The sequence below is a fragment of the Musa acuminata genome, chromosome BXJ1-7 (genome assembly GCF_036884655.1).
Source record: "Musa acuminata AAA Group cultivar baxijiao chromosome BXJ1-7, Cavendish_Baxijiao_AAA, whole genome shotgun sequence".
NCBI lineage: Eukaryota > Viridiplantae > Streptophyta > Magnoliopsida > Zingiberales > Musaceae > Musa > Musa acuminata.
Window position 1 is genome coordinate 41,845,262 of NC_088333.1, and position 26,591 is coordinate 41,871,852.

General features: G+C 39.9%; 3 protein-coding genes across 14 annotated transcripts; all 3 read right to left on the bottom strand.

Annotated features, from left to right (window-relative positions):
• Positions 1–2,170: 2,170 nt before the first annotated feature.
• Positions 2,171–10,325, bottom strand: LOC135679498 (polypyrimidine tract-binding protein homolog 2-like). 8 transcript variants are annotated; one of them, XM_065193315.1, is made up of 12 exons: positions 10,163–10,325; positions 9,522–9,769; positions 9,225–9,434; positions 7,682–7,744; positions 7,524–7,597; positions 7,344–7,439; positions 6,952–7,009; positions 6,703–6,792; positions 6,542–6,623; positions 5,295–5,407; positions 2,623–3,068; positions 2,171–2,522 (listed from the first exon to the last, which is right to left on the bottom strand). In XM_065193315.1, exons 2-11 carry the CDS (start codon positions 9,705–9,707, stop codon positions 2,637–2,639), a joined length of 1,404 nt encoding a protein of 467 aa, XP_065049387.1. In that variant the 5' UTR covers positions 9,708–9,769; positions 10,163–10,325; the 3' UTR covers positions 2,171–2,522; positions 2,623–2,636. The 8 variants fall into 8 exon arrangements, with proteins under 8 accessions (XP_065049387.1, XP_065049388.1, XP_065049391.1 ...); XM_065193316.1 differs by having other exon boundaries at positions 9,522–9,772; XM_065193319.1 differs by lacking the exons at positions 9,522–9,769; positions 10,163–10,325 and adding exons at positions 8,353–8,444; positions 9,024–9,078 and having other exon boundaries at positions 9,225–9,301.
• Positions 10,326–11,061: 736 nt separating this feature from the next.
• LOC135679499 (RNA polymerase sigma factor sigE, chloroplastic/mitochondrial-like) lies at positions 11,062–15,055 on the bottom strand. Its single transcript, XM_065193323.1, has 5 exons — positions 14,113–15,055; positions 13,484–13,630; positions 12,449–12,685; positions 11,736–11,996; positions 11,062–11,455 (listed from the first exon to the last, which is right to left on the bottom strand). Exons 1-5 carry the CDS (start codon positions 14,788–14,790, stop codon positions 11,261–11,263), a joined length of 1,518 nt encoding a protein of 505 aa, XP_065049395.1. The 5' UTR covers positions 14,791–15,055; the 3' UTR covers positions 11,062–11,260.
• A 6,052-nt stretch (positions 15,056–21,107) lies between these two features.
• On the bottom strand, positions 21,108–25,292 carry LOC135585404 (jasmonoyl--L-amino acid synthetase GH3.5-like). 5 transcript variants are annotated; one of them, XM_065193324.1, is made up of 5 exons: positions 25,135–25,292; positions 23,962–24,303; positions 23,767–23,868; positions 22,782–23,602; positions 21,108–21,740 (listed from the first exon to the last, which is right to left on the bottom strand). In XM_065193324.1, exons 2-5 carry the CDS (start codon positions 24,240–24,242, stop codon positions 21,196–21,198), a joined length of 1,749 nt encoding a protein of 582 aa, XP_065049396.1. In that variant the 5' UTR covers positions 24,243–24,303; positions 25,135–25,292; the 3' UTR covers positions 21,108–21,195. The 5 variants fall into 5 exon arrangements, with proteins under 5 accessions (XP_065049396.1, XP_065049397.1, XP_065049398.1 ...); XM_065193325.1 differs by having other exon boundaries at positions 23,962–24,300; positions 25,135–25,289; XM_065193326.1 differs by lacking the exon at positions 25,135–25,292 and adding an exon at positions 24,910–25,020.
• Between the last annotated feature and the right edge of the window lie 1,299 nt (positions 25,293–26,591).

Here is a 26,591-nt window from a genome sequence, read left to right on the forward strand (position 1 = left end):
AACTCGTGGAGTTGTCTCCCCCTAAGGCAAGTCTACTAGTGATGACGTTAATATATCTCCCTACTAGCCCCTGAGGTCGAGGTGAGGGTTCTCGATGTTTTTGGATGAACTGCTCAAGGGTCCTCGACGTATAAGTTTTTCAATCTACTCTTTCAAGTCACGACAATCCTCTATGTCATAGTTGTAATCCTAGTATAACTAATAATATTTGGACCCATCTCTTTTCATTGAGTCTTCATCAGGTGAGGATCTTTTAAAAGTCCCTTCTCCTTTAATATGTAGAAAAACTTTGATTCTAAATATATTCAAGGGGGACAGCTTAGACGTTGGGTGAAGTAACTTTGATTATTCATTCCTCTTTCACTACAATGATCTCGAGGTCAGGATGGATTGTGGTCACTCTTGCTTCAGCCTCTTGCATTATTCCTTATGCTTATCGAAGGCCATTGTCTCGGTGGCAATATATTAATTGGCCTTTCGAAGTACCTATGGTATTATCGTCGATGGTCTATCTACCAACAACTAGAAGAGATAGGAGAGTTTGAGCCTCATCGTGAATGTATGTATTATGAGCAATGGATGGGCATCTTTCATGCCTCGGATTTTATTAGTGAACCGAGTGACAAAGTCTGTCAGAGTTTCTTCCTCCTCTTGCTTAAGTCCAAGAAGCATTGCCCCTAATGGCCTCGAGTGCACATTCTCAAGGAAGTGAAGTTTGAACTCCCTCGTAAGTTAGGAAAAAAAATGATGGAAAGTAACTTCAGGCGGGCATATTATTCTTGTGTTAGGCCTCTTAACATGATCGAGAAGGTACAATACATCAAAGTGTCCGAAGTATCATACAATGACATTTGGGCATGGAAAACTATAATATACTCCATCAGGTCACCATTGCAATCGAATGTCTCCAATGATAGGAGGTGGAAGTTCACTGGAATCGATTCCTCTTAGATTTTCTAAGTGAACGGTGACTAACCCAATGTGGGGTCAACTAGCACTTCCCCTTTGGATTGTTAGAACTATCATCGCATCTCCTCCAAACGTCAGTCCATATGTCGTAGTTGGACTCATAAGAAGTAAAAAGCCCAAGTCATTAAATAGATGTCAATACCTCATTAATATTTGTATTGAGGTGGATGCGTCCATACGTGGAATGGGTGGCTATTGCTCTCTTGAGTGAAAATACTGTGGGTTAAGATCAAATCATCCTCGCTCGAGCATTCATTAAGAGAGTCAATGATCGAGAGTTCCTACAACATCGGATCCACTTTCTAGCGTCAAAAATATTAAGGGAAGAAATCATTGACGTCCTGGTCAACTTGACATGGTCTGGACCCGAATGTGTAGGGTTATTTAAGGAGCCTCCAAAGTGAAAACGTCGAGCTCCCGAGGTGTCACCTACATGAAGATCAATGTCGGAAGAGGTTTTCCGATCTGATCCCTTTGCACCCAAGTTAATAGCCTGAGATATATAAGTGCAGACGTAAATGGTCAAAAAAGATAATCATTTTTCTCATTCTATTGAAAATAAATTTTTATATCTAGTTATAAAGAACTTATATCTAGTTACAAGTGCAAACGTAAATGGTCAAAAAAGATAATCTTTTGAACATCATGTTGAACATCATGTGAATGATGATTAATTGACAACGTACTCTCTGTTAGTTATCTTTCCTAGGCACCTCTAACAATATGGAACAAAACGACTCCAAAAATATATCGCACTAACAAGGATTTTGATAACGATCATTGAATTAGTTTCCATAACAATTGATTGCATACCTTCATCAGCAGCAAGCCGAAGGCCGTCGCGCACCGCAAACATCTTTGTGCAAAAGCTCCTAAGGTGGGAATCCTTACAAAAAGCTCCATCAATATTCAATATAAGCCAACCCACCTCTGCAGCCTCTACACCACCACAATGTGGGAAGGAGGGTAGGGGGCGTAGATTCAATAGCAATGCATGCTTGCCAAATCTATTTTTGAAACCAACTCAGCTAGCAAAGGACCAAAATTTTCATTCAATTTACCCGAGGGTCATTTCTGATCAGAAATAAAACTCATGCATGCAATCCACATTGATGAATGTAGGTTTAAAAGCCATAGGCATGTCAAAAATCTAGTTGTGATCTAAAATGTATACAGATAAACCATCACCGAACACCGATAATGAAAGAAAAAGCAGCACGAAGCTCACGCATAGCACGCAAAAACAAGCGCCAAGGCTTGAACATTTCTCAAGATACAGTACATGAAAAGCCCCAACACATAAAAGTAGAATAGAGGCTAGACATGGGCAAGTATCAAAGCTGCTACTGCAACAACAGACTTACAACTTATGTTTCCATGATACCTTGACTCCACTTTAAAGTATCCATAATACAAAACTAGCTGACATACAAGAAAAATAAGGACAAGTAATCGGTTGATGACGGATATCATTCAAGCATAATAAGTCTCATGTTGTCGCTCATTACATGTACAATGCGTCCGGTGCAACTGAATCCAAACCAAACGGTAACCTGAGATAATGTGAAGCACAACTATTACCACAGTTAAAGAAAGAAAAAGGATAACAGCATAAAGTAATAATACAAGATTGGTTTTCTTGCGATATTAAACCTTGCAAAGGTCACTCAATGACCATATGGTTGCGGGGGCCGAAACAGAAGTTGCTGTCTCCGCTGACCGGGCAACAGCATCATGTGTGGAGCAACACCTGGAGGAGCTACATGTTGAATATGAATCTGATTGTGCAGATGTGGAGGTAAAGGTTGATTGTGCAGATGTGGAGGTAAAGGTTGATTATGCAGCTGTGGAGGCAATGATTGGTTGTGCAGCTGTACAGGTAATGGTGCCATTGCACCAGATCGTATGTCCCAACTAGCAGCAGCTTGAGGTACCTGAGGAAGTGAGACTCCATTGGAGATTGCCGGATATGGAATGCTGTTATATGAATGAACTGTGGCACCAGGCATGGGAACTGGCTGAGGACCAAGAAGTGATGGTTGATTGTTCACGGTAGCAATGTTTCCTCCAGTGTAGTCTCTGCCTCGGTCATTGTTGATCTGAAATAAAAGGAGGCAATATTTACACAGAAAGAACCACCACATGGCAACACAAGGTTTCCTATAAAAACTAAGCTACCAACAATATAGTAATACAAGTAACCACAGCAATCTACAAAGCAATACAAATTAAATACTCTAAATATATTGGATGCTTCAAAACATATTCAGGTTCTGAGTAACACCTGAACTTTGTTATAGATGTAAGATGATTGTTTTGTCCATATATTGTTTATATATAAGATAATTATATTTCAAGATGTTAAATACAAGCAATTCGCTATTCAATCATAACTAAAACACGCCACACCTACCTTAATTATATTTCAAGATGTTAAATACAAGCAATTCTTGTTTTATCATAACTAAGATAATTATATTTCAAATGGCATTCTTATCAGGAACTCAATTTTCTGGAAATAAGGATAAGTACCACAGATTTATGGCACCCCTTATACTTGGACTATAAGAAGTCATGTATATTAAGCAAATCTGGGCAGCAAATTCAGCATGATCTGATTAGGTTCTAAATCCAAAGGCAATAGAGAAGGTCGTTTGAAGGCCACAAAATGATCAAGACATTAAAAAAAGTTGATTTTCTTGGTCAGGCCCTGGACTACTTTTGGCACTTCCACAAGAGACTAATGCTATTCCTCTTACTGCATTCTGCAAGATCACAGCTATTCAGCAAAATGTTAACAACAAGGTTCACACTAAAATGACAATATAATATGGGGTTTTCTGATAAATTTAGCTAAGATCCGCTCCTTTAAAAAAAATAATTACCAAAATACTATTCTTGTTCCTCACCCTATATCAAGCATCCTCTGGCATTGTTTACAATTAATCTTTATTACATGTGTAGTAGAGAAGTGCAAGTTGCATTAATCATTTATCACAACATTTATCCTCCTCCCTCCTCTTCCTCCACCACCTCCTCAACTTCCTTTTTGGCTCCGGTACGAGATTGCATTCATTAATCGATACACTGCTCTTCATGTTAGATGAAGCTCGCAAAATCCTCAATAGATACACCACTCTTCAAGAGCTTGCTTGAAAACAATACCCATTTTTATATCCTCAGAATAAAGAAATGAATACTATTCTGTTCAGTGATTTAAAAAGCGCTAGGTGCCAAAAGGCGCTAAGGTCCAAAAACGCCCGAGGCGCTAAGCGCTCGTCTAGGCGCTCGCCCGAGTGAAGCGAGACGCTAAAATATAAAAATATATAATATAATTAATATAATTATTTAAATAAAAAATATGCTATTAAATTAAGAAAATCGAGTACAAAATCACAATGTCATATTAATAAAAAGTCTCAAAAATCAAAACAATAAAATTTTACATCAAATCTATTGAGTTGCTTTGTACACTTGCCATTTATTTTGAAACCTAACAATAATTTTAAATAAATAAAAATTAATAGTATTAAAATCAAAATAATATATTATTAATCTAATAAATAAAAATACTATTATTAATATACAGTTAGCAGTATACTGTTAATATACTGTTAACAGTATAGTGAGAAGAGTGTGAGAAGACCAAGGCTGCTAAGGCAACGACAACGGTAGTGGGAGCGGCGAGCGATAGCAGGAGTGGGAGTGGGAGCGGGAGTTGCGAGCGACAGCGGGAGTGGGAGTGGGAGCTGCGAGCGACGACAACAGCGATGAGCGACGATTGTTGTAGCGGCGAGTAGCGACAATGACAGCGACAGCGGCAGCAGAGAGCAACGACAACGGAAAAGAAATCTCGACGACAAAATCGCGAGTGTTAGGGTTGGGGAAGTCGGGGAAATCGTGAGAGGGAGCCTATCGGTGATTTAGTTGGTTTGATTGAACCAACTAAAGCACCGGAGATCGAACCAGACGTAAAACACTTGTTCGGTCGCCTGGTTTAACCTGGGCGCTCGCCCGAAGCGCCCGGCGCCTAAGCTCGGGCGAGCGCCTAGGCGGCGCCTCGTTGAAGCGAGGCGCTCGGGCCTCGCCTCGCCTCGCCCGAGCGCCTATTGAAATCACTGATTTTGTTTCTTATTTTTAGAACACAAATCGCCAAGTTGTCAGCGGAAAGAAAACCCAAGTATTACTACTCATCCTATCATAATAGAACAAGACTTAATTAGCAAGAAGGTAAATAAAACTACTGATGTCCTCAAGCAAGTGGGTAGCAGGTTATCGAAACAGTCACCCCAACAAGACTTAATTTCCTGGTGATCTAATATTACCTTCACATTAAGATCAGTGTGGCGTGAATAAGTCAGATGAAGCTTGCAAAATCCTCCTTCATAAATACAGTGTCCTTCAAGGGCCTGTTTGGCGATATTTGCAGTCTGAATATCTATAATGCAAGTATAAAACCAATCAAAGAACCACATAAGTCCATGTATTTATAAGAGAATTGATAGAAAACTCAGTTTTCACAACCCAGAGAAATGTAAATGGAGGAATAGTATATACAGGTAAAAACATGAAGAGTGCATAAAAATCACAAGAGCAGACAAGATTAAGCAGCTAATCAGTACTTCCCACCTCAGGATCAAGCAAAGCAGCACTACAACCTAGTTCAAATTAACTAACATACTTTAGAAAAGAGGCTACGGTAAGTTTGATCTCCTTTAAAGCCAATAATCAAATATCATCTCTCTGGAGGCAGAAAGTTACGAGAGAATACTAACACATAGCATAAGAATGTACATGACTATGATATATTTAGACAAATAACAATATGTCTACGTATGCATAATCTAATACAGGAAATTTCATTGAAAAAAAACATCAATCCATTGTGAATGAGTATTCCATTTATTTAGTCAAGATTTCAAAGCCATCCTGCTAAAAACCAAATCTAACCAAACAACAAAGTCTAGAAATCTAAATTGCTCCTTCCCATTTTGATTCAAGAGATACAAACCTGGACTAAAGGCCACCTAGAAGAACATGAACCATTCCTCCACTTACCAATAAGCTGCTTCAAGCCAAGTTCAGGCTCGAGTCTTCACCCATTGTATAGGATCAGGACTAAACTTTGAATGTTAAAAATCTCTTGAAGTTCATAGATATGATGTTACAACTTGTGAAGTTTTTATGCCTAGAATTTTAGTGCCACACATTCTTTTGATGCACGAGTTAATTAGTTGAGATAAATGTTAAGTGCATCTTAATCTTGTATCATTTCATCTTCAAAGCCTTCATGTTCATGTAAACCCTGCTAGGTATGGTTCATTCTGCTAAATCATGTGCCCTGCCTCACAGATATGCCGAGAGTCTTTGGGACCTAGTGGACCTTAAGGCTAAAACAACTATGCCCAATGAACAAAGGAACAATAACTTAGCAACCAAACAGCTCCAGCAACAATGTCACAGCATATTCAGGTAGTGCTTCAAGATGATTACTAGGATATTAAATTAAAGAGTGAAATCCAATCAAACAACAATGTCACAGAATTTTCAAGAAGTGCATCAGAATAATTACCAGGATATTGAATTAAAGCCTGGAATCCAGCATTCTTCTCAAAAAGAGCAATCTTCTGAACAAAACCAAAAGCAGAAAATACCTAAGAATGAAAAATAGAAGAGTCAGCCATAGTTGCAGTTTAGCATTCCTCATTATGTTAAGAAACTACAATAAATTACCTCATGAAGAACATCAATGGTAACAGTATATTGCATATTTTCAATTGATGCCAGAAGAACGTTACTCTCTGGTTCTTGCTTCATGCCATCCTGATCAATACCAAATTTTACAGATAAATCAAAAGAATAATAATGATACAACACTATACCACATTAGACTTGATTTTGCTTCTCTTGTGACGTCACCCACAACATAATCAGCTTGACAATCAAATCATAAATACACTAAAATTCATCTATTTCTATTACCTGCCCAGCAATGTCTATAGCTGATGGGGCAACTGGAAGGTAAGGATTAGTGTAGTCCCTGGATGAATGCAAATAAACATGCATATGAATCAGAAAAAAGGGCAACGGACCTAATTTCAAATTTTCAAAAGGCAGATTTACAGTTGCAAAATAAATGTTTGCCTTTGTGCAATTGTGCAAGTACATATAGTATATTATAATAGAGGATACATTTGGGTACTCAACAAGAAAAAAACTCTTAAACTTCATGCACAAAGAGCAAACATGTGCATATGCTCCAGAACAAATTTTCACTTTTGGTGACAACTGTTCAGGCTGATTGTCAAAAATGGACTGTTCCAGACTTTGCTTACACATAACACTTAATCTAACAACATTACTAGGGTGTTTACCTGCTTCTGTGGCTTTGGAACTTCACATTTAGATCTGTATGTGCAGAAAAATTTATCTTGAGCGTACAAGGACCAACATGTTCTTGAAGCAAGTATCTGTAGCCAGGAAAATAAAAGATATTAATTTCCAAATTGCAACACCAGTGTATCTAAAAAATGAATCACAAATGACCACCACACCTTGGAATACTTCTTCCATCAAGAGCATTTTTTGCAGAAGATGCAATTTCAGAATCAGAAAATTGAACCAGTGCCTATGGACAAGAGAGTGGATAATGATAAAGACAGAATTTTTTATTAAAAAAAACCACAAAAGTTAAAAAGGAGGATAGTATCACCTGGAAACCGGCTGTTTTCTCAAAGGTAGCAATCTTATGAACAAATCCAAAAGCAGAGAATACCTAAAATACCATGACTCTTAGTTTGTTGAAAATGATTGATTGAACGAGCATGAGAATGTCAAATGGTAACAAAGTTACACCTCCTAAAACAAGACCAGTGCAAAATACTCCCTTAGAAACAAGAAACCAATAGCATACAAGATAAGGGATTATATGAAGTTCCACAACCTCAGAATGGAACGAATATACCATGATTTGTAATGCTACAACTATAAAAGTATGAAAGAGTATCCTCTAGGGTCAAAGGCTAGCCTAAAGGAAGCAAGAGAGGAAAAAAGCGTAGGTTGGATTGTTATTGAAACATGACAAGTCTAAGACAAGTATCAATAAACTTGTCATTAGATATTTCAGTAAATATTCAACGTAGGTTGACAATGTTTATTAAGAGCCATCAAAGTCAAGCAACATGTGGAAGTAATTAGAAGTTCCAATAGATATGATCAAAAATTTATTATTTGAATAGGACTCAGTGAACTAATGGCTGGAAAGCATCTCTCTTATCAGACGCATGTAGAAAAGTTCTAACTCAAGAACAATTACAATCACTACCCACAAGGATTTAGGTACCAGCACATACTGGAAACTCCATGTCGGACTAAGTTTCATACCACTTTACTGCCGGGAGAAACATTTGGATGACTTCCTCCACCTTTTTCCATCCATCCTTGGGCCTCTCAAATTCAGAATTTGATTCTGGCAACTTTACAACATAAAAAAGTGGAGAAAGATACCAGATCTAAGTCAGAAGTGAAATTTCTAATGACAATACCCAGAAAGAACTTCTGGAGATCACAAGAATTATGCAATCAATTGCCAAGTCAGAGGAAGCAAGAGGTGGCAATAAATAGTGTCATTATCTTAGTTATCTGCTTTTGCAAGTAGATAAAGTTTCAAAAAGCTAATTTTGCACATTATAAGATCAGTGTCCATACTTAAATTATGCCACAAAACTTATGACCCAAGGAAGAATCAACATACATTCATAACACCGATAGCACAAATTAAATACTAACTAATTACTAATGTAGATTAAAGAAATTGTACCATGTAAAAGAAATTCGCAAACAGATGTCTCACAGAAAAGGTATGCCTTAAAAAGAGAACCTAAAGAAAAGACAGGGTCCAGTGGAGAGAGGCGAGAAAGTGCTCAGGCCTAAAGGCATCGAAGTTAAAGGGAGGGAGGGAAGGGATAAGTAACAGTTGAAAGCAAGGAGGAAATGGAGAAAGAGGGGAGATGGAGAAAGAGGGGGAAAGGGAGAGGGAGAGAGGACAAACACACATGCGCTTTCTCCCGATGCCAAAGGCTGCCATCGAAGAAGATTCCGAAACAGGGCCTGCTGATCCATTTAGATCATGTCAAATAACAATCATAAGTACAAACAGAGAATTCTATCACATCAAATTCTTCCATAATAAAAAATGTGCCCATGTAGACAATCAACTGAATGCTTGCACACAGTGATAGTTCGATATCTCTTACCAGGTGTAAAACATCTATGCTGACATCACCAGCTTCAACACCCTCAACAGTTACTAACAAAACATTGCTTGCAGCATCTGCCGTCACCTTATTATTAACTATTTCCTGCCTGTTGGAGTACTGAAGATATACAGTCTTTCCTCGTATTTGTGCAGGCTCTGCTGACGAGGCATAGTATGAGATCATCGCTATGGCTTGATTTAGATCTGCCTGCATTAAGTAATTCCAACAGAGCACAGAAGAAAGTCACTCGGACATCATTAAAGTGCTAAATGCTAAACAATTGTGAGTACTCACAAACTCGATGAATGCCTGGTTCCGATTTGCTCCAACATTGCACTTTGTTTTGACAATCGTACCAAACGGCTTTCCTAATTCAATAAGTTCCTCGTCCGTGCACTCCCATGGCAGATTTCTTAGATGAATTACTTTCGATGGTGGCTGGGTGTATCGGAACTGCGGTTGACCAGAGATAGATGACATTGTGCTGCGGCGACAAGAGGTCTAATGGAAGCTTACGTATCACGGTTCGGCAAACAAGATCACTGCTACACAAAAAACTATTTTAATGACAGGATCGACCGTGCGAAAGATTGCACGAGCATTACGAAGTGTGCTGCGACGTAATATTAGGGTAAAAAGATCAACTTGCAGTTTTGTTCCCAATAATCACAAAGTGCTGTGACATCGATTCGGATTCAAGGTGTCCAAAGGAGCATCACATTGAAATCCAAACTCTATGGAAATTAGATCAACTGGCACGTGAAAATATCCCAAATGAGGCCATGATGTTGTGATTAGGAGGGAAGACGGGGGACAGAAAGAAACGAACAGAACTTGTCAAGAAGACATAATTCTCATAGCAATCCCAAGCCAAATCCGAACGACGAAAAAGGGATCCAGCGAAAACCACGCAAAGAAGAGCATTTTAGAGCTACCTGGAGCGGAGCCTGAGGAGATTCCACAAGAGACGAAAGTAATCGACAGAGATGAAATGCCTTGGAAGAAATAACCCACCGCGATCACCACCCTCTTCGCTTCTCCTTCCGACGATCGTTATTGGAATACAGAGTTAGGGTTTCTTAATTGGGTTGGCGATGCCGTAAAGGCGACGTTTCGCAGTGTATCTCGTCGGTGACGTCGGACCGGGATTCGCCAACGGTCCAATATAACTCGGTCCGGCCCAGCTGAGCCAGAAATTTATGGCAAACTACTCGCATGCACGACCGTGTCTCTTTAAGAACCAAGTTTGAGTCATTACATAGTTGGAAAGAACAACTCTGAATTCTGCAATCTAAAAGTCTGATAGAACTTACAATGCTTTTGAAGCTTTAAATAATTCAAACGAACATTAGCTCGGGCTTAAATGTTTTGGACGAATGTTTTAGATACAGTAGGTTAATAGATTGGATCGTAGCTTGCAATCTCATAACATGACAATGCATAAAAAAATCTGATCAACCTATTTTGATTGTCTTGTTCCTTTTATGTATGTTTCAATCTAGTGGTGGAGAAATATTAGGGTCATAAAAGCTAAATTTCTAAAATTCCTATAAATCTTGGCTAAGAGAAAAACAAATTATCTGATAGTTCGGTTGAATGTATTTCTGAAATGTGATACAACTCAAAGACCTGCAAAATTATAAATAATTATCGCTATCCGAAAACTGAAATCTGATAAACTAAGTCGTAACCGAGCAGAAGCACAATATTTGGTTGAATGCAACTTGAAGCAGGATGTTTTCTCAAGTCAATTCTCGTAAAAACACAGCAAGATGTAGGAGATTGATCTGTGTTTTTAGGAGTATGCATGGTTTGGAACCAAAAGTCAATAATGTATCACAGAATAGCTTTAGTTTCATGTGTACTCAACCAGAATGACTGTATATAAACAATTCCACTGTATTTCTGATAGTGTGGCTACGATACAAAGATTTCTCTTTGACCATAACAAGTATATGAGGTGGAAGTTCGATATCGGTACAATGACTACCATATATACACGTATACATGGTACAAATGCATCAACTCATGAGTCAAACATATCTTCGGAGATAGTCAACCCGAGTCGGATGTTTCAGCTTCAGGAGAGCCTTCAGTTCATGCTTCCGCACCATCTCTCTGGAGATATTGAGGTTTCCCGCAATCTCTCCCAAAGTCCTATCACCTTTGCCGTCAAGCCCATACCTCTGTCTGATTACCAAGCTCTCCTTCGGCCTTAGTGAATCCAGCTACAGAAAGAAATCATTGAAATCATTTTGCAACGAGTAATGAATGTCAAATGTAAGATCAACTCAGTACTTGATCTGTTTCTGATTTTCTTTTCCCTTCTTGACTGTTAATAAGTTATTAAATTTAAATGAGATCAGAGATTCAACCTTTTGATCTACAAATAATGGCCCTATAATGCAAAATTTTATGGAAGTAGTCGATGAATTTGAACTGGTGTTGAGCACGAGGACTCTCATCCATGAGCTGGAAGAGTTTCAAAAGATGTTGAAGTACACTTACCACATCATCAAGAGCAAGTCGTAGGACTGCAGGCTGTCTACGTTTATCACCTCCTACATCAATATCAGTGATGCCGTTGATAAACTCTTCTTGTGTTACCACATGCCGTGCATTGAGTGAGAGTACTGGTTTTGATGCCTTCATAACTTCATTATATCTTTCCAAGGATATTCCAACCCTGTCCACGATCTCTTCTTCGGTAGGCAATCTTCCCAGCTCAAATGATAGCTCTAGTTTGGCTTTTTTAATTTCTTGCCTGACCTGCATCACCAGTAGATTAGTCAATGAGTATAGGCTCACAAAATTATAGAGCTGGATGAGTTACCATTACAGCATGATTCTTGCAAATCTGATGCAACAATTTGCAAAGGAGAAGGTGAAAGATTATTTATTGTTTCACTTCCCAATAATAGGTTCTCAGCTAGCATATGTAAATACTCAGTCACACGAAACTAACACTGGACATAAGGTTTACCAATAATTAGTTCCATGGACAATCATGATTCAAACCTTAGAAGAAGCTGCCTTAAAACTCTTTATGAGATTAAATTCATCTGAGAGGACAAAACCTTACATGGTACTCATATTTATAACCACTCAAATTATTTCAAATGAAAGAGGTTTTTCTTTAAGGAGATCATGAACATTTTGTTTTCAAAGGAAGCAAAATTGATGGCAACTTTACAAGTAATTTAATAGAATATAGAACATACCGATTCAATCCCAAAAGGAACTTTTGTGAAGCTTGAGAGTGTCATTGATCGAATAATAGAATGCCGAATCCAAAAGAGGCTGTATGTGGATAGACGGAAACCACGCTTTGGTTCAAACCGATCAATGGCAGTAATGAGACCCTTTGCTCCCGCTTGACAAAATTCTTGGAACTTCTGGCCGCTTGCAATCTCTGGATAATACTTATTTATTACAAACAAAACTAGCCGAAGGTTGTGCTGTAGCAAATTGAGGAACACATTAATTCTCTTCTGGGGAAATAACATTTTGCTAAATATCAACTAAGATAAAAGTTCCTGATGGGTCAACCAAAGTTAGAATGCTATCCATCAAACAGAAGAATACATATATAGCAAGGAAACAGGGTTCTGAGATTCCTTCCTTTTTTAAGTTTTACTTTCTTGGTAACTGTACAGTGGCTTAATGATGATTGCAAGTTGTGAGACAAGGTTACAAAATGGCATATTATGGAAGCAAATTCGCAATATGCAGTAATCATGATTAATTAGACATCCAACTAAGACGATATAACTGTCACTCATTTTATCTGGGAACTTCCGACTGGTTCTGGAAAAGAAGTCCACCACAACTAAGAAGCAACATTAATGTATCAAAACATGGTGAATACACGACACGAGACCAGGGAAACCTATTAAGCATCCATATATACATGTAAACAGATGATCTTAGGTGTCGTTTGCATTCTGTACAGCATTATTAGGTTAGAAGATGAGAAGACATCTCTAAATGTAATTGTGCAAGAAGTTAGTAGCATCAACTGCCAGGTATTGCCTTCTAAATTCATGATTGCTACAAATTCCATTACGCTATGATCTCAGATGTGACATATCAATCAACATTACAATTGTAGGATGGAATCAAAATACTTTTGGTAAAGTGTGTGCCTACAAGAAAAGGAAAAAATATAAAAGGAACTGTATAGTAAGAACACTGTCTGGATAAATCATTCGAAAAATTTATGTATGGGCTGAAGGTTCTCTGATCTAATCGGATACCTTGATTAGCTTGTCTCTTGCTGCCCGAGCAACTTCTATATGTCTTCTCAATTGTGGAACACTCATGTTAACTGCATCTGCCAGCTCACCGTCGGTCGGCTCCCTGTTCAGATCCTTGTACATGCCCTCCTTCACTTGAAGTATTGCCTATAGTTCAAGAAGAACAGGTCCTTGTCAATATTGGAAAAGTGGAAGTAAAGCATGAATCAAGCCAACCTTTTTATCCTGCTGTGAGACACAAACTATTGTACCAACATTTTGGTAAAAAAAATTATTATGAACTATTTCAGTAAAAGAGTAAAGAATGCCAAATGTAGTGTTGGACATCAACAGCCTGATTTCCATTTCATCTACATCTCTGCCTGTGATCCAATGATGACTTGAGTAGATCAATCAGAGGTATAATTGCAAAAATGATGATGCTTAGATCCAATTACAACTAGATCTGAATAGTATCCTTTCTATACGTCTCAGTCTTCAGTCAGGAACAGGAAGGTCTGGGAAGAACCAACCACACAATCACAGACAGCAACATCAAAGGAATTCTAGTAGAATCTTGCTGAAATAATTCGAAGAACCAAGATATATTGATAATTACACAACAATTTAAAGAAGAAGAAAATTCTTACCTTCATGGGTTGCATCAGCTTGAAAAGCCAAGTATGCTCGGCCGAGCTGAGAACTGGCGGTATCTTCATCCTCTTCCAGTCCAAACTGTCCAAATGGGTGGAGCCGGAGTACTCCCTGACTAATATCTCCACATCCTCATCAAACTCCCTTCCTTCGCCTCTCCTTGCTTCCGTCCCCGCCTCCTCCTTCAGCCTGCCCCTCATGGATATCCTTTCCTCGAGACCCAACCTTTTCACCCTCTTCTTCCGGTTCCTGACCACATTGTCCACCCCCAAACTCCCATCTTTCACCACGGTCTGGCGGCCGCTCTCCTCCCCGTCCGAGACATCGGCCGGGCTGAGCTTGTAGATGTTCTCGAGGGCGGCGGCAACCTCGCTGTAGTCCGGATCGCGAGGGCAAGCATCGGAGGGATCGGCGGTCGTGGGGGCCGCGACGACGGCGACGGCCTTCCCTCTCTTGGACCGCTTGGCGGCTCTCGCTGGGCTTTTCTTCGGCTCCTTCACGGCCTCCTGCGTGACGGCCTCCGGCGGCGTGACCAAGGCCGAGCACTTGGGGCCGGGGCCGCCCTTGAAGGCCAAGAAGAAGAAGGGTCGGCGGAGCGGCGACGACCGGCGGACGGCGAGGCCGCTGCCGAAGGGCGATCGGGAGGCGGAGCTGGGCACAGCGACGACTCCCATGCCGAGACCCGAATCTCGATGCACGACGACCGGTGATGACGGCGGTAAGCGTGCGGAGTTCGACTTCCGGTGGGATTTCGAGACGGTGAATGGAGCAGGGAAAAAGTAGCAGTTATATAGCGAGGGAAAATGGCTACCACACGCTGGTAGACCGGGGAAGCAATCCAACGGCCATGATCGGCCGAAGAAGGGGATCGGACGGAGAGAAGGTGGTGATCGAGGGGGGCGAGACGTGGAGGGTGGGGAAGCAGCACTAGGGAGTGGGCGGGGCGGGGCGGGGCGGGGCTGGCGGCCAGATATGTTTGGGGATGCAGGGAGGACCCGTGGATGGCATCGGATACACGTGGCCGACGCTCATAAGCGAACGGATATTTCCGGCGTATCTAGTGCCAGCGGGGCCCATCGGACCACGTAGAGGGCTCGGCGACCACTCGGAATCGAGGAATTTTCGTGGCACGTTAAAGTTTCCATGTGGATCAATTGGATCCAATTATCGCAGAGGGGAGTCGTCTCCTCTCCATCTCTCCTGGCCTCCGGAAAAGAAAGGGAACGACGTACGTTGTACAGTATCAAGCAATTCCAACTCGTGCATTGCATACTTTGACGTGCATGAAGAAATGTTACGGGCACTTTAAGATTCATCCGTAGTCTTCTTATGGTAATCTTGGCCGTCCGTGTGTCGATCAATCTTGACCTTTTGTTGGATCGGATTCAAATCATTCTCCATCTGGTCACTCTAGCGTCTCAGCCCGACCCATACTTGACCTGCACATTCAATTCATCATCAGGCCCAATTTAAGCCCACTCGTCTCTTTTGAAGGAATGTCAATTTTTTTTTGTTTTTTGAAGGAAAAAAAGCTTATTAATCTCGCATTAGGGAATTAATCTACGGACTGGAGTACAAGTGATGGATTACCTTTGTTTCTGCAGTGTTATGACAACAGATGTTCATACACGACGTGGCGGGGGCTGTGTGATGGCACGATGAATGATGGCGATGAGGAAGCCGCGCGATGGCTTAGGATTTTCGTAGAAGCATTTTTTACCTAATTTAGCTAAAATTAGATGTTGATCAAATTAGGGTACATGTAGTTTGATTAAATCTGATTTTTTAATCGATTTAGACTCGATCAACTCAAATTTTGACACTTTGACTAATTTTGACTTAGTCATAATTTTTATTAATCATATTTAAATTTTGACCATCTTGATTTGGTCAAATTTTCACTTTGAGAAAACCTTAATTCTGAATTTTCCAAAATATTGAATCGTATTTTATCTCGTGTCTCTTACCCTCTCGGAATTGGACAATATTTTTTATCATGATCAGAAATAACAGAAGAGCTTTAATCCAAATAGAGAATGGTGTAATGGTGTCATATCTATTACTCCATATACATCATAATGAATCCACTGAGCCCCTCATTCTAGTAGCCTCCAGCATGGTCAATTGCTCCCCCTCCTCCGAACATTAGGAGTTGACGCGTATTGGTGAATCTTTTCTCCTCAGTTCCTATATCAGATAGTTAGAATTGTTTGAAATTAGACATTTGATAGATGCTGTTCTGCGTCCTCTTTGTAGTAGCTTAGGCTTGAATTATACACGATGCTTAGGCAATAGCAGTAAGATAGAAAATTAGAACCTATTATAATTCACCGAGAGATCAAAGAATGATCCGCGATGATAATAGAGATGACGATCTTTTAAGTAACTATGAGAATTGTTTTGGATGATCATAAATGACTGATAGATGACTGTGAAAGGACAATGAGACACTAAAAACATTGCTCTATGATCGAGTATTAATCGAGAAGTATGTGCTGGTGCTGCCTAATTCTACTACTGAAACCGGTCAAACGTGATCTAATTGGGGTAAACCGCACCGATGTGTCTAGTTTCCACCATACGAGGAAAAGATTTTGCAGGGACAGCAAACGTGATAGACCAATCAATGCTCTCTCTCTCTCTCTCTCTTCTGTTTCATGTCGTTTTAATTTGGTACAGTCATGAAAGCTTCTGCGTTAATGACACCAAGTCAACGGCTCCGGTTCTTATGAGGCCTGACCTCTTGCGGGAGCCCACAATCGCCTTCAGAGCTACGTGCAATGAATTCAAAATTTATTGCTCACCGAGAGTAGTACTCGTTTCATCTTTCCAGTCAAATGCTAGATTTACTCGGTTTTAGACTGATCGTTTGAATCGTAAAGGAGTTATCGATAATTATAACGAGTTAAACCGAATAATTCTCAGGAATTTATCTCGATAGTCTTAAATGCCGATGATGAAGGCGGAAAATTGGGTAGAGAAAACAGTGGCCAACGTCAAATCATGGACATCGTCGCCATCACGGCGCTGTTGAGGAGTCCGGTGCAGACAATTCCATGCGATCGTTGCCACACAAGTTTGCACGACGGGGACGGCCGGCCATGCAGCCGAACACGTCGATGGCATCTTTCCGGCTCATGTCGCGTGGAGTTGTCTCCTTGTAGGGTCGGCAACCGTGGATCAATGGTGCGTTGCTTCGATCCCCTGGTCTCCTGCACCTAACTATGACTTACTCGTTCTCGATCGTGAGCATTGGGTGAGGTGGATTTGGAACTAATAATATTTGCTGTGAGATTCATCCTGTGTCGTTGCTGAGAGTAAAACCGGGGCAGACAAAGGAACAAAGAGAATCTATTGACACTGTTTCGTCCATGCAGAAGAACCAAAAAGAGCCAGACGTACTGCAAACAAAGGTGAACCATCTCCCAGTCTCTCGAAAACAATAGTGTAACTGATGAGACACGGGTAGAACACCAACACAAGACGTACGTACTAAGCAATGTTTTCATCAAGGATAAGAAGGCCAGAAGATTCTGCATCGTTGTTCAGTCGTGAAGAAGTTTCACGGAGACACAAAATAGATTCGAGAAGCCGACAGGATTATGGGAATTAGAGTCCTACGGGACATAACTTTTATTATTTGAATTGGAAGTTTCTTTCGAGGGTTGACTCATAGGGTTGGCTCGTAGGTCAACTCGGTCTTGAGCGATAGTCTCCCTGTATGTATGTGTGCGTCGTCGTTTCTGTCCCAAACTCCAATGGGCATGACATTTCTGTAGTTCATCGAATCTAGCTGGATTTGATTTTTGGAAGTCCCATTATGATGGTCGGACATCACGATCATGTCACCTATCATAAGAAGGCATCCATGTGGTGATTCAATGAACCGTTGAGATTTCGAAACATGTATTGCCCTTAGTAATGGTGTGTTACCATAACACTTATTACTCGAACCAACCGTCAGGCGATGGGTAGTTAGGTGGCCGAGTACCAAAGGGTTATTCGACCACTATAAATAGTGGGGCCTTTTCATTCGTTCTATTCATGCTTTCGAGGCACTTTATATAGTTTTCGGATGATTCAGATCATTCGACCATTATAGAACTTCAAATTTTTCAGCACTTAGTTCAGCTTATGAATTATAGTACAAGGTAGTCCAGAGAGATGATCGTCCAAAGTCGATTGAGAGTTGGGCATCCAACAATAGAGTTATATGTGGATGGAACATCTATACCATTAGTTATCTAGTTTTTATCATCTTTAAATAGTTGTCTGACCGAAATGTAACATATAGATCGATCATTTCTAGTGGCGTAATAGAGTTTTGTGCTGGTCATAGGTACTGTACACACTTTTCTTTTTTTTCTTATTATTATGATATTATGATATTATATATATATATATAATAATAATAATAATAATAATAATAATAATAATAATAATAATAATAACATATATGGATTTATGCAATGAGAATTGAATTGTGATGAGATCACTATAATGAGATCGATTTACCTTTAAACATATACCCTAAATAATTTCGGTCATAAGTTATTCAAGAGAGACATTGAGATAACCGAACAGACTGATATACTGTATATCCGTCCATGTGATGGAGACGATTAATCTCATAGCTACTTGTGTAGAGACACTAGGGATACAATGTACGTGCTCATTGGAGAATGAGTTCACTAATTGATCCATTTATAAAATGCTTGATGATTGATGATACCTCATTGTCAAACAATGGTTCCATCATCCTAATGATATATCTGATCCTTAGACTTGAGATATCAAGGATGTCCTATATGAGTATTCTACTCTTTGCTATCGGACTTATAGACCTGGAAGTTTCATATCTACCACAACCGGTCATCGGGAGTGGCATCCAACCTTACAATAGCTATTGAGTGTCAATATAGGATCGTCCACTCTTTGTGACATGAGAGGAATATCTCATGTGTTCTTGCTCAAGCAAATCTCTGGTCAAGATCATTTAGATCGAGAGAGAAAGAGTTCTCTAGAAGAATCTGATTAGAATGAGACTCGAGTAAAAATCGTATGGGCCTAACGACACCATACCCGGTATACAATCTCTTGGATATTAGATAGATGAGAGACTTTAGATACTTAGTAACTAAGGATGGATAGGTCAAATGGATTGGATTTTCTATATCATTTGGGGACTACGACGTAATGACATAATACATTCATAGTTGATGACTTAACATTGAGCCATAATGAGTTCTAACAGGTATGACTCATAATCAGCTCAATATTGGGCCTAGAGGGTCATACACATATAGTAGGTATTACGATGAGTAGAGTTTCGGATATGAGATATTCGTTGGAGCTCCTATCTTATTAGATATCCAATAAGCTCGTGAATTATTAGATCTTATGGATGAGATCAAATAAGAGCAAATAAAAAATTATTAGATAGAGACCCAATAATCTTGATTGTGTGGTGCGCGAAAATGGGAGATTTGGACGGTGATTTGAGGAGCGTTTTCACAGCTCTTGCTGTGTAGATCACCGCAAGAGAAGATGACAGTTGACCTCATTCATTCTCTCTAATAGATCTAGAAGAATTCAAGGATATACGATCTCCTTAGGTAATACAATCTTTCTTATACGTTTAGTTTTTTTATTTCACAGATTTTTGCACATTAATCTTTACACGATAATGAGACATTATTTTCTAAAAAAAAATTTATGATTTTATTTACTATTCTTCTGTTACGCATATGATGTCGCCCCAGATTTCCTAACACTTTGTAGTTAAGTTGAACTTTTAGATGACATCAAAGTAGAGAATATCAATTAGGATCCTCTTTACCAACACGTTAACGATCCTTAAGGAGATGACTAGGATATCATTATGTTTGGGATCGAGATGCTTAGCTTCCTATTCCTTAAACATAATGGGTGGATCATCGTTGACCTGAAAATATCTTAGTTTGAGATTCTATTGCATAAATCTTTTGGCTCGAAGCATGGGTTCCTCCTAATGCCAAGCTATTGACAATTCTAATGACTTATCGCTTAATAAGCTCTCACAATCTTAGGAATGTCTTATAGATTTCCATGTCGTATCCATGATCCTAGTGGAACCGATAGAACTTGGATCAATTTCTATTCATCGGCGAGGCTCTCAAAAGTCATATGGTATGAGAGCCTTTTTTTTTTTTTTTTTCCTTTATTTACATTAACACTTACATATGGGAGGTATTCATAAGAGTAAACTCCAATTGTTGAGAGATTCAATCTCCTCTTAGCCTTTCATTCAAGGGTCGGTCAACATGATACAACCATAGAGTCCTTTATTCCTTTACTAAGCTTCTTTGACTCAACTTTTTTCTTCCCAACAATAAGTAATTCGGCCACAATGTGCCATTTAACTTGTTATAGCAACTCCGAATAAGTGACCAAAAGAACCTAAACGATTGGAGACGGTTGATGTAAGCATTGATGAGGACGGACAAACTTGGGTCCGACACCATCCTCACTTTGTATAGGTTGCCAATATCTCCTTTATCTTCTTGTTGGATGGCTAGAGAAGACATAGACTTATTTGGGAGTTTCTAGTCAATAAAACTAAATTCAAACTCCTTAGCTAACTATCCGAATGAGAAGATTCGTTTTGGAGGTACCTTAGCAAATCACTCTCTTGTTGACCCTCATATAGAGATTGGGAAAATACAATGCATTCTAATGTGCGAGGAATGCACCTTGGTGGTAGGATCATTACTCAAGTAATCAATCTCAGTTATGAGGAGCAATAATGTGTTTGTCTGATTATGATCATGTCACTTCAAGTGTGATGATACAATAATGATCATGTCATCATCCTACATGATACCCAAGTGTTGGACATGTAAGTATCGAGTGCACATCAACCATATCGATCGTGTGATTGCGAAGAATCGACGAGGTGCTGGTGAAGTGTTGACTACATCAGGAGGATTAAAGGAAGCCAGTCGGATAAGAATTACATCAACATAAGCAGTAGATCTATGTTAAGGAAGCCAACGGGATTACAGAAACATAATTCGCATTACAGGATGGGAATTAGAGTTCTACGTGCCATAAGCAGTACTAAAGTAACACCCTGTGACATTCCTGCACAGGATCTGCAAGACCATGCTGTTCGATACGCCGACACAGCGCGGCGTCTTGAACTGGCTCACGGCAGCCCCAAGGCCGAGGTAATGGTCTAAGATCTTTTGGAACGTTCCCTTGCGCACCACACGAAGCTCAAGAGGTCCGATGGCACCCACCTTTCGGGATCCGACGTAGCCGGCGTCGAGGAAGGACAGGTCCAAGCAGCTGCAGCAGCTGCGGAGAACCTCGTCGGTGGCGTCCGAGCACAACTCCCAGAAGATCACGTAGTGTCCGGGCTCCGTCGTGGTGTCCACACGGCTGGTGAAGTCCACCACCTCCAGCTTTTCTTCGGCCAACAGCTTGGCTGCTGCTTCCACCGCCAACTGCAGATCTTTCTCGGTGTTCTTGTCGATGTTGATGCTCAGCACTAGGCTTCTTCTGCACACGAATTGAAGCTCTGGTGTGGAGTTGTGAAACCCGGCGATCCTTACTATGTCTCCCAATCTGTACCGATATAAACCTGCCATGGATTGATTGCATCAACAAAGCAAGTTTCTTTTTGAGGCCTTGGTAGAACATTCATTGCAACATGAACATCAAGACCGTAAGACAGAGAACGAGGAGAGTAAACCAAGATTGCTTGCTTTATATCAACCCATCATCTATCTTTGTCCTCATCCATTCTGAGCATTACAACAACTAAACTCATCACTCATACAAGTCACCATCATGATTGAAAGCTGTACGATAAGTGGAAGAGTTATTTAATCTAAATTATAGTTTTTTTTTTACTCCTAATTGTTTAGCATGTCTTAGGAGACAGATTCTGTCCGTTTGGTGAGCTGAAACAGCTCAGAGATGGACAATTAGTAGCCAATAGAAGAGTTTAATAAGGCAGTGGTAGAATGAGCAAACAATGAATCTACTACTTCATTCAACCTTCAAACACTATCAAGCCATCCAAAATTTAGCTTTATAACTTGATGCAATATAAATTCAAGTTTTGACTAATAGGATGAACACCATTACATCCATTAGGTCTCAGACAAAGCTAACAGACTGGCCAGAACAGGCAGAACATAGTTTATGAGACTACATCATCAATCAATCAGTCAATTTGGCCTGGCATACCAAACTATCAATCAATGAGTACTATGCATATTCTCCACTCGCTAGAATAGAGAATGGTCTACAAGGGACAAGAGAGTAGAAATGCCAGGGGATTGACTCTGCAGTGCATGCTCATTGCCTTGAGGAAGAGCATTTGACCAACTGGCTCCAAGAAACAGTTCATCTTTCATTTGTTATATTCTGTCATAGTCTAAAATAAAAAAAGTTCAGCAGCTTTTTTCAAACTCCCACTGATCTTCTTGCAGGTAGAATGACCAGTGTAAGTTGAGCTACTTCAAAATCTAAATTGCTGATGTCAAGCAATCACAGTAGTCTTTTCTGCTGATTAAAAAAGTTATTTTATTGTCCTTAGATTTTCCATCACTAGAATTTAGAACTGGCTATAGAACTGTAAGAAAATAGATAAATGAGGATAATGGAGCGCGGATACCTGCAAAATTGGTAACAACAATCTCATACTCTTTGCCAACTTCAACTTCGGTCAGGCCAACTGGTTCAGCTTCAATATAGTGAATGGTCGAGACACAGTGCTCCAGCTCTTGCCCCTCAGGTTTCTGCAAAGGGATGAACTCGAAGTAGCCGATGTTGGGAAGTACTGCGAAGGTAGCCGACTCGGGAGGTAGACTAGGATTGACATTAGCACCAATCCATCCTTCTGAGGACCCATAGTCAGCACTCATGAGGGGTAGGCTTCCTGCATAATGCCTAAGCTTCTTCAAGTATGGCTCCATAGATCCGGTCATAATTCCATAGACATACTTGGCATTTGGCCAAAGCTCTGGGATCACACCATACCAGCTGCTTAATCTCAAACACTTGCTGTGTATGGAGTCTGCCAGGGCAGGATTGGGGCTTAAAAGCTTAGAAACAGCTGCACGTATGGATGGAACAGTGATTCTGCTCGACAGAACTCCTCCTTTAATGTCCGTGCATAGTTCCTCCCACACCTGCTCAAATGTTCGAAAAGCATGAACTATGCTGTGCGCAAAGGTGGAGGATATGATCTGCACGTCGTCCGAGTAGATCAGCCCACACAGGAGGTGGCAATACAAGGACTGCTGGAAGTCTGGACCAAATATGACTTCGTCGGGACTGCAACATTGAGATTGGATGTCCTTCATCGTGCGCTTGAACTGTTCGCTTCGGTAGACATTGGTCGTAGCTGTTGTGGCAATGAGTCCGCCTTTGGTTTTTACCTGCTTGCTGCTGTAAATGAACTGCAGAGCTTTTCCATTGCCGACTGGATACTCTCTGCAAACAAACGTTCGGTCATGAGGAGACATGGAGTACCAAAACGATCATTAGACAGAGCTCAGCTTTCCCACTAAGTGAGCCAAAGAAGAAGATGAACACCAAATAGACCACTCCGGAACCAACAAACTTGCATTAGCAGCAGTGAGGTTCAAGATCCATACTTGTTTCTGAACGCGAATGAAGTCCGATATATCTGCATCGTGGAATGAACGAGCTCGTCGTTGAACGCCAAATACTTGGGTTTCCCTTGCGTCGTCCCAGAACTGCGGCAAGTCGAACGAGATTCTCGGAAGTTAGCAAGACCAGACACCATAAAAGCGACATAGAAAAGAGAGGCACATGTGGGAGGCCGTCACCTGAGCGAAATCGAAGTTATAGGCTTCCCCGTGAGAATGGGAGAAGTGTCCCCATCGACAATCCGCCGGATGTAAGGCTCCAAGTCGCTGTGAGTGACCAAAGGGATACAGACCTTGAAGCTCTCGGGGTCGGTTCTTCCTCCGAGGCCTAAGTTCTGCAAGTACTCTGCTTCAGCATTTTGTTCGAGAATCTTTCGGAGGGTTGCTCTCTGGAGCCGACCAGCGTCCTTCGTGAGCGCTTCGAATTCGTCTATCACGTTCTCGAGGCTAAAAACTCTCATCTTTTCGGGTAGTACCGCCAAAGCCTCGCAGAAGTTGCAGAGGAAACCTACAAAGTCACTGCTGGAAACGAGGAAAGCTCATGTGGAGAGCAGAAAACAAGGCCATTTTAGTAGCGAGCGAAGCATCTGAATCTTTAAGCGAACTAAGAACCCAATTCGAAATAAAAGATTTAGACGGCAGAAAAGCAACTAGATGTTCGAAGTAACAAATTCCAAGTAGGAGAGCGAAAGGTTTCTTTCCCAGGTGAATTATATTAACTGCAAAACGTGGCGGCAGAGGAAGAGCAGCTGAAAGAAGCAAAGATAATAAATTTCTATCAAGGAAGAGAGGAAGAAATGCAAGAAGAAACAAAAAAAAAAAAGGAGAAGAAACTAAAGATCTAAAAGTGGAAAGACCGCTTCTTTAATCCATCCTGACAAGAAGATAGGATGGGAAAGGAGAACTTGACAGCCAGCAGATCAGAAAAAGGCAACCCGAAGATTCCCACAATCTTTTGGTACCGAAAGGTAAGTTGGAACAAGAACGGATGGAAGAAAGAGACACCAAGAAAAGCCACACGAATCCAACCTAATCTCAAGCAGCAAGTATGGAGAGAAGCCAAAAAAAACCGCAGACTTGAGACCGCAGGCATCATAACCATCAAAGAAATCGCCTTTGGAACCTTACCATCAGCCCCACCAAAACCAGTCGTTCCAAGAAGAATCCCCCCCCCCGCCAAGAGCCGCCCCCCTACCCTGTTCCCCACCCTATCCGTCGCCTCTACACTAAACAATAACATACAAAGGAATCTTCCGCCACCTCGACAGCCAAGCTCGATTCCTCACGAAAGAAAGGCCAACGGAAAGAAACGAAGCCAAAAGGAATATTTTACGAGCACCACCAAGCTCTCACCTTTATCTCCAACAAGGATGGCTTTCTTATGCTGCTTTGCGCCTCACGGCCTGCTTCCATCGACGCAAGGGAGCTTACGTATTTATAGCGCGAGGATGGGGAAGCACATCCCACAGCCCACACGAAGACCACGCCGCGTCGCTCACTTACTGAGCTGAATGGAGATCGAATCATTCGGGGCTGTAAAGGATACTGTTGGGGAAAGACCTCATCGTGTCAGCACAACCGGACATCAGCGCTACGATCTCTTCCATTATTATTATTATTATTATTATTACTTCTATTTTGTCAGCTGACACACACAAAAATCACTTCCATTTTGAGAAAAGTATTATTATTAATACTACCAATTCCTACTAATGTTAGTATCTTTGTAATAATTATTGCTTAGAAGATCCGATATAGATTTACTGGTTAATGAAAAGAAAAAAAAAGAAAAATGGGTTAGTGAATTTTTTATATGATGGTCTCTTTTTTCAAGTGAGACAATTACTGTAAGATTCGTGCAAAATTTATATGATGAAGTTTTCAATATAGGGCAAAATTAGTCAAACCAATATTTTAGGCATAATGCTTACTAAATAAGGTTTTCTAAAAAATAAAATACTTTATTACTGAGGAAACAATCCCATCCACCTTAGAGCAAATCAAAAAATATAAATCATAAAAAATTCTCCCTTATGGAGTTTATTTACTTATATATGCATCAGACTATTCTAGTAAGTCAAGCATCTTAATTATTACCGTCTGGTTTCTTCGTTTCTAAATATACTTATAACTAAAAAAATAAAAATATCATCATAATTATCATTGTCATGATTTCAAGAACCATCATAATTTAATTTGACTAACCAAGAGTTGATTTTTCTCACTTAATGTGATAAAGACAGTGACTAACATTTGTGGTAGGTTCAATGGACTTCGTTATAACATAAATATATAAATTTTTTTTAAAAATAAACTAAAAATATAAGATATTAAATTATTAATAGTATTATTACAAGCCTCATAAGACCCATAAAATTATAGCAATGAAAGATGTTAGTGAGTCCTCGATGACCCAAAAGTCATCCAACAAGAATAAAAAAGATAAAAGAGATCCAAAGGTTTTGAATTATAAAGTAAGTGAGTCAAGTAAATCAACTTAGGTGTGAGAAAAATATATGATTAACTAATTAAATAAATATTTTTTATGTAAAATTATTAGTGTTATATTTTATGTTTGAGATCTATATGATAATGTTTCAAAGCCTGGATAAATAAATTAGGTACATAATTATCACTATGAGATCAATATTTTAGTATCAAATATTTTATTAAATTATTTTTAAATTCTAAAATAAGTGATTTGGTAATATTTTATGTATAATAAAATCATAAAATAAAATCTTGAACTATAAATGTAAGTAAATGGGCACATATTATCACCAAAATAATAGCTAAAAATTGCAAAAAAA

What these genes read in the sequence shown, in the direction of transcription:
- LOC135679498 (XM_065193315.1), bottom strand. Translation starts at nt 9,707, where the DNA reads ATGTCATCTATCTCTGGTCAACCGCAGTTCCGATACACCCAGCCACCA. An exon ending in TTCCAAAGCCACAGAAGCAG is followed by an intron (nt 7,010 to 7,343) that starts GTAAACACCCTA and finishes GCATTCATCCAG; the next exon opens with GGACTACACTAATCCTTACC. An exon ending in GGCTTTAATTCAATATCCTG is followed by an intron (nt 5,408 to 6,541) that starts GTAATTATTCTG and finishes CTTGCATTATAG; the next exon opens with ATATTCAGACTGCAAATATC.
- LOC135679499 (XM_065193323.1), bottom strand. Translation starts at nt 14,790, where the DNA reads ATGGGAGTCGTCGCTGTGCCCAGCTCCGCCTCCCGATCGCCCTTCGGC. An exon ending in AGCTGATGCAACCCATGAAG is followed by an intron (nt 13,631 to 14,112) that starts GTAAGAATTTTC and finishes CTTGAACTATAG; the next exon opens with GCAATACTTCAAGTGAAGGA. An exon ending in GACTTGCTCTTGATGATGTG is followed by an intron (nt 11,456 to 11,735) that starts GTAAGTGTACTT and finishes TTCTTTCTGTAG; the next exon opens with CTGGATTCACTAAGGCCGAA.
- LOC135585404 (XM_065193324.1), bottom strand. Translation starts at nt 24,242, where the DNA reads ATGAGAGTTTTTAGCCTCGAGAACGTGATAGACGAATTCGAAGCGCTC. An exon ending in ATAACTTCGATTTCGCTCAG is followed by an intron (nt 23,869 to 23,961) that starts GTGACGGCCTCC and finishes GACTTGCCGCAG; the next exon opens with TTCTGGGACGACGCAAGGGA. An exon ending in TCATTCGCGTTCAGAAACAA is followed by an intron (nt 23,603 to 23,766) that starts GTATGGATCTTG and finishes GTTTGTTTGCAG; the next exon opens with AGAGTATCCAGTCGGCAATG.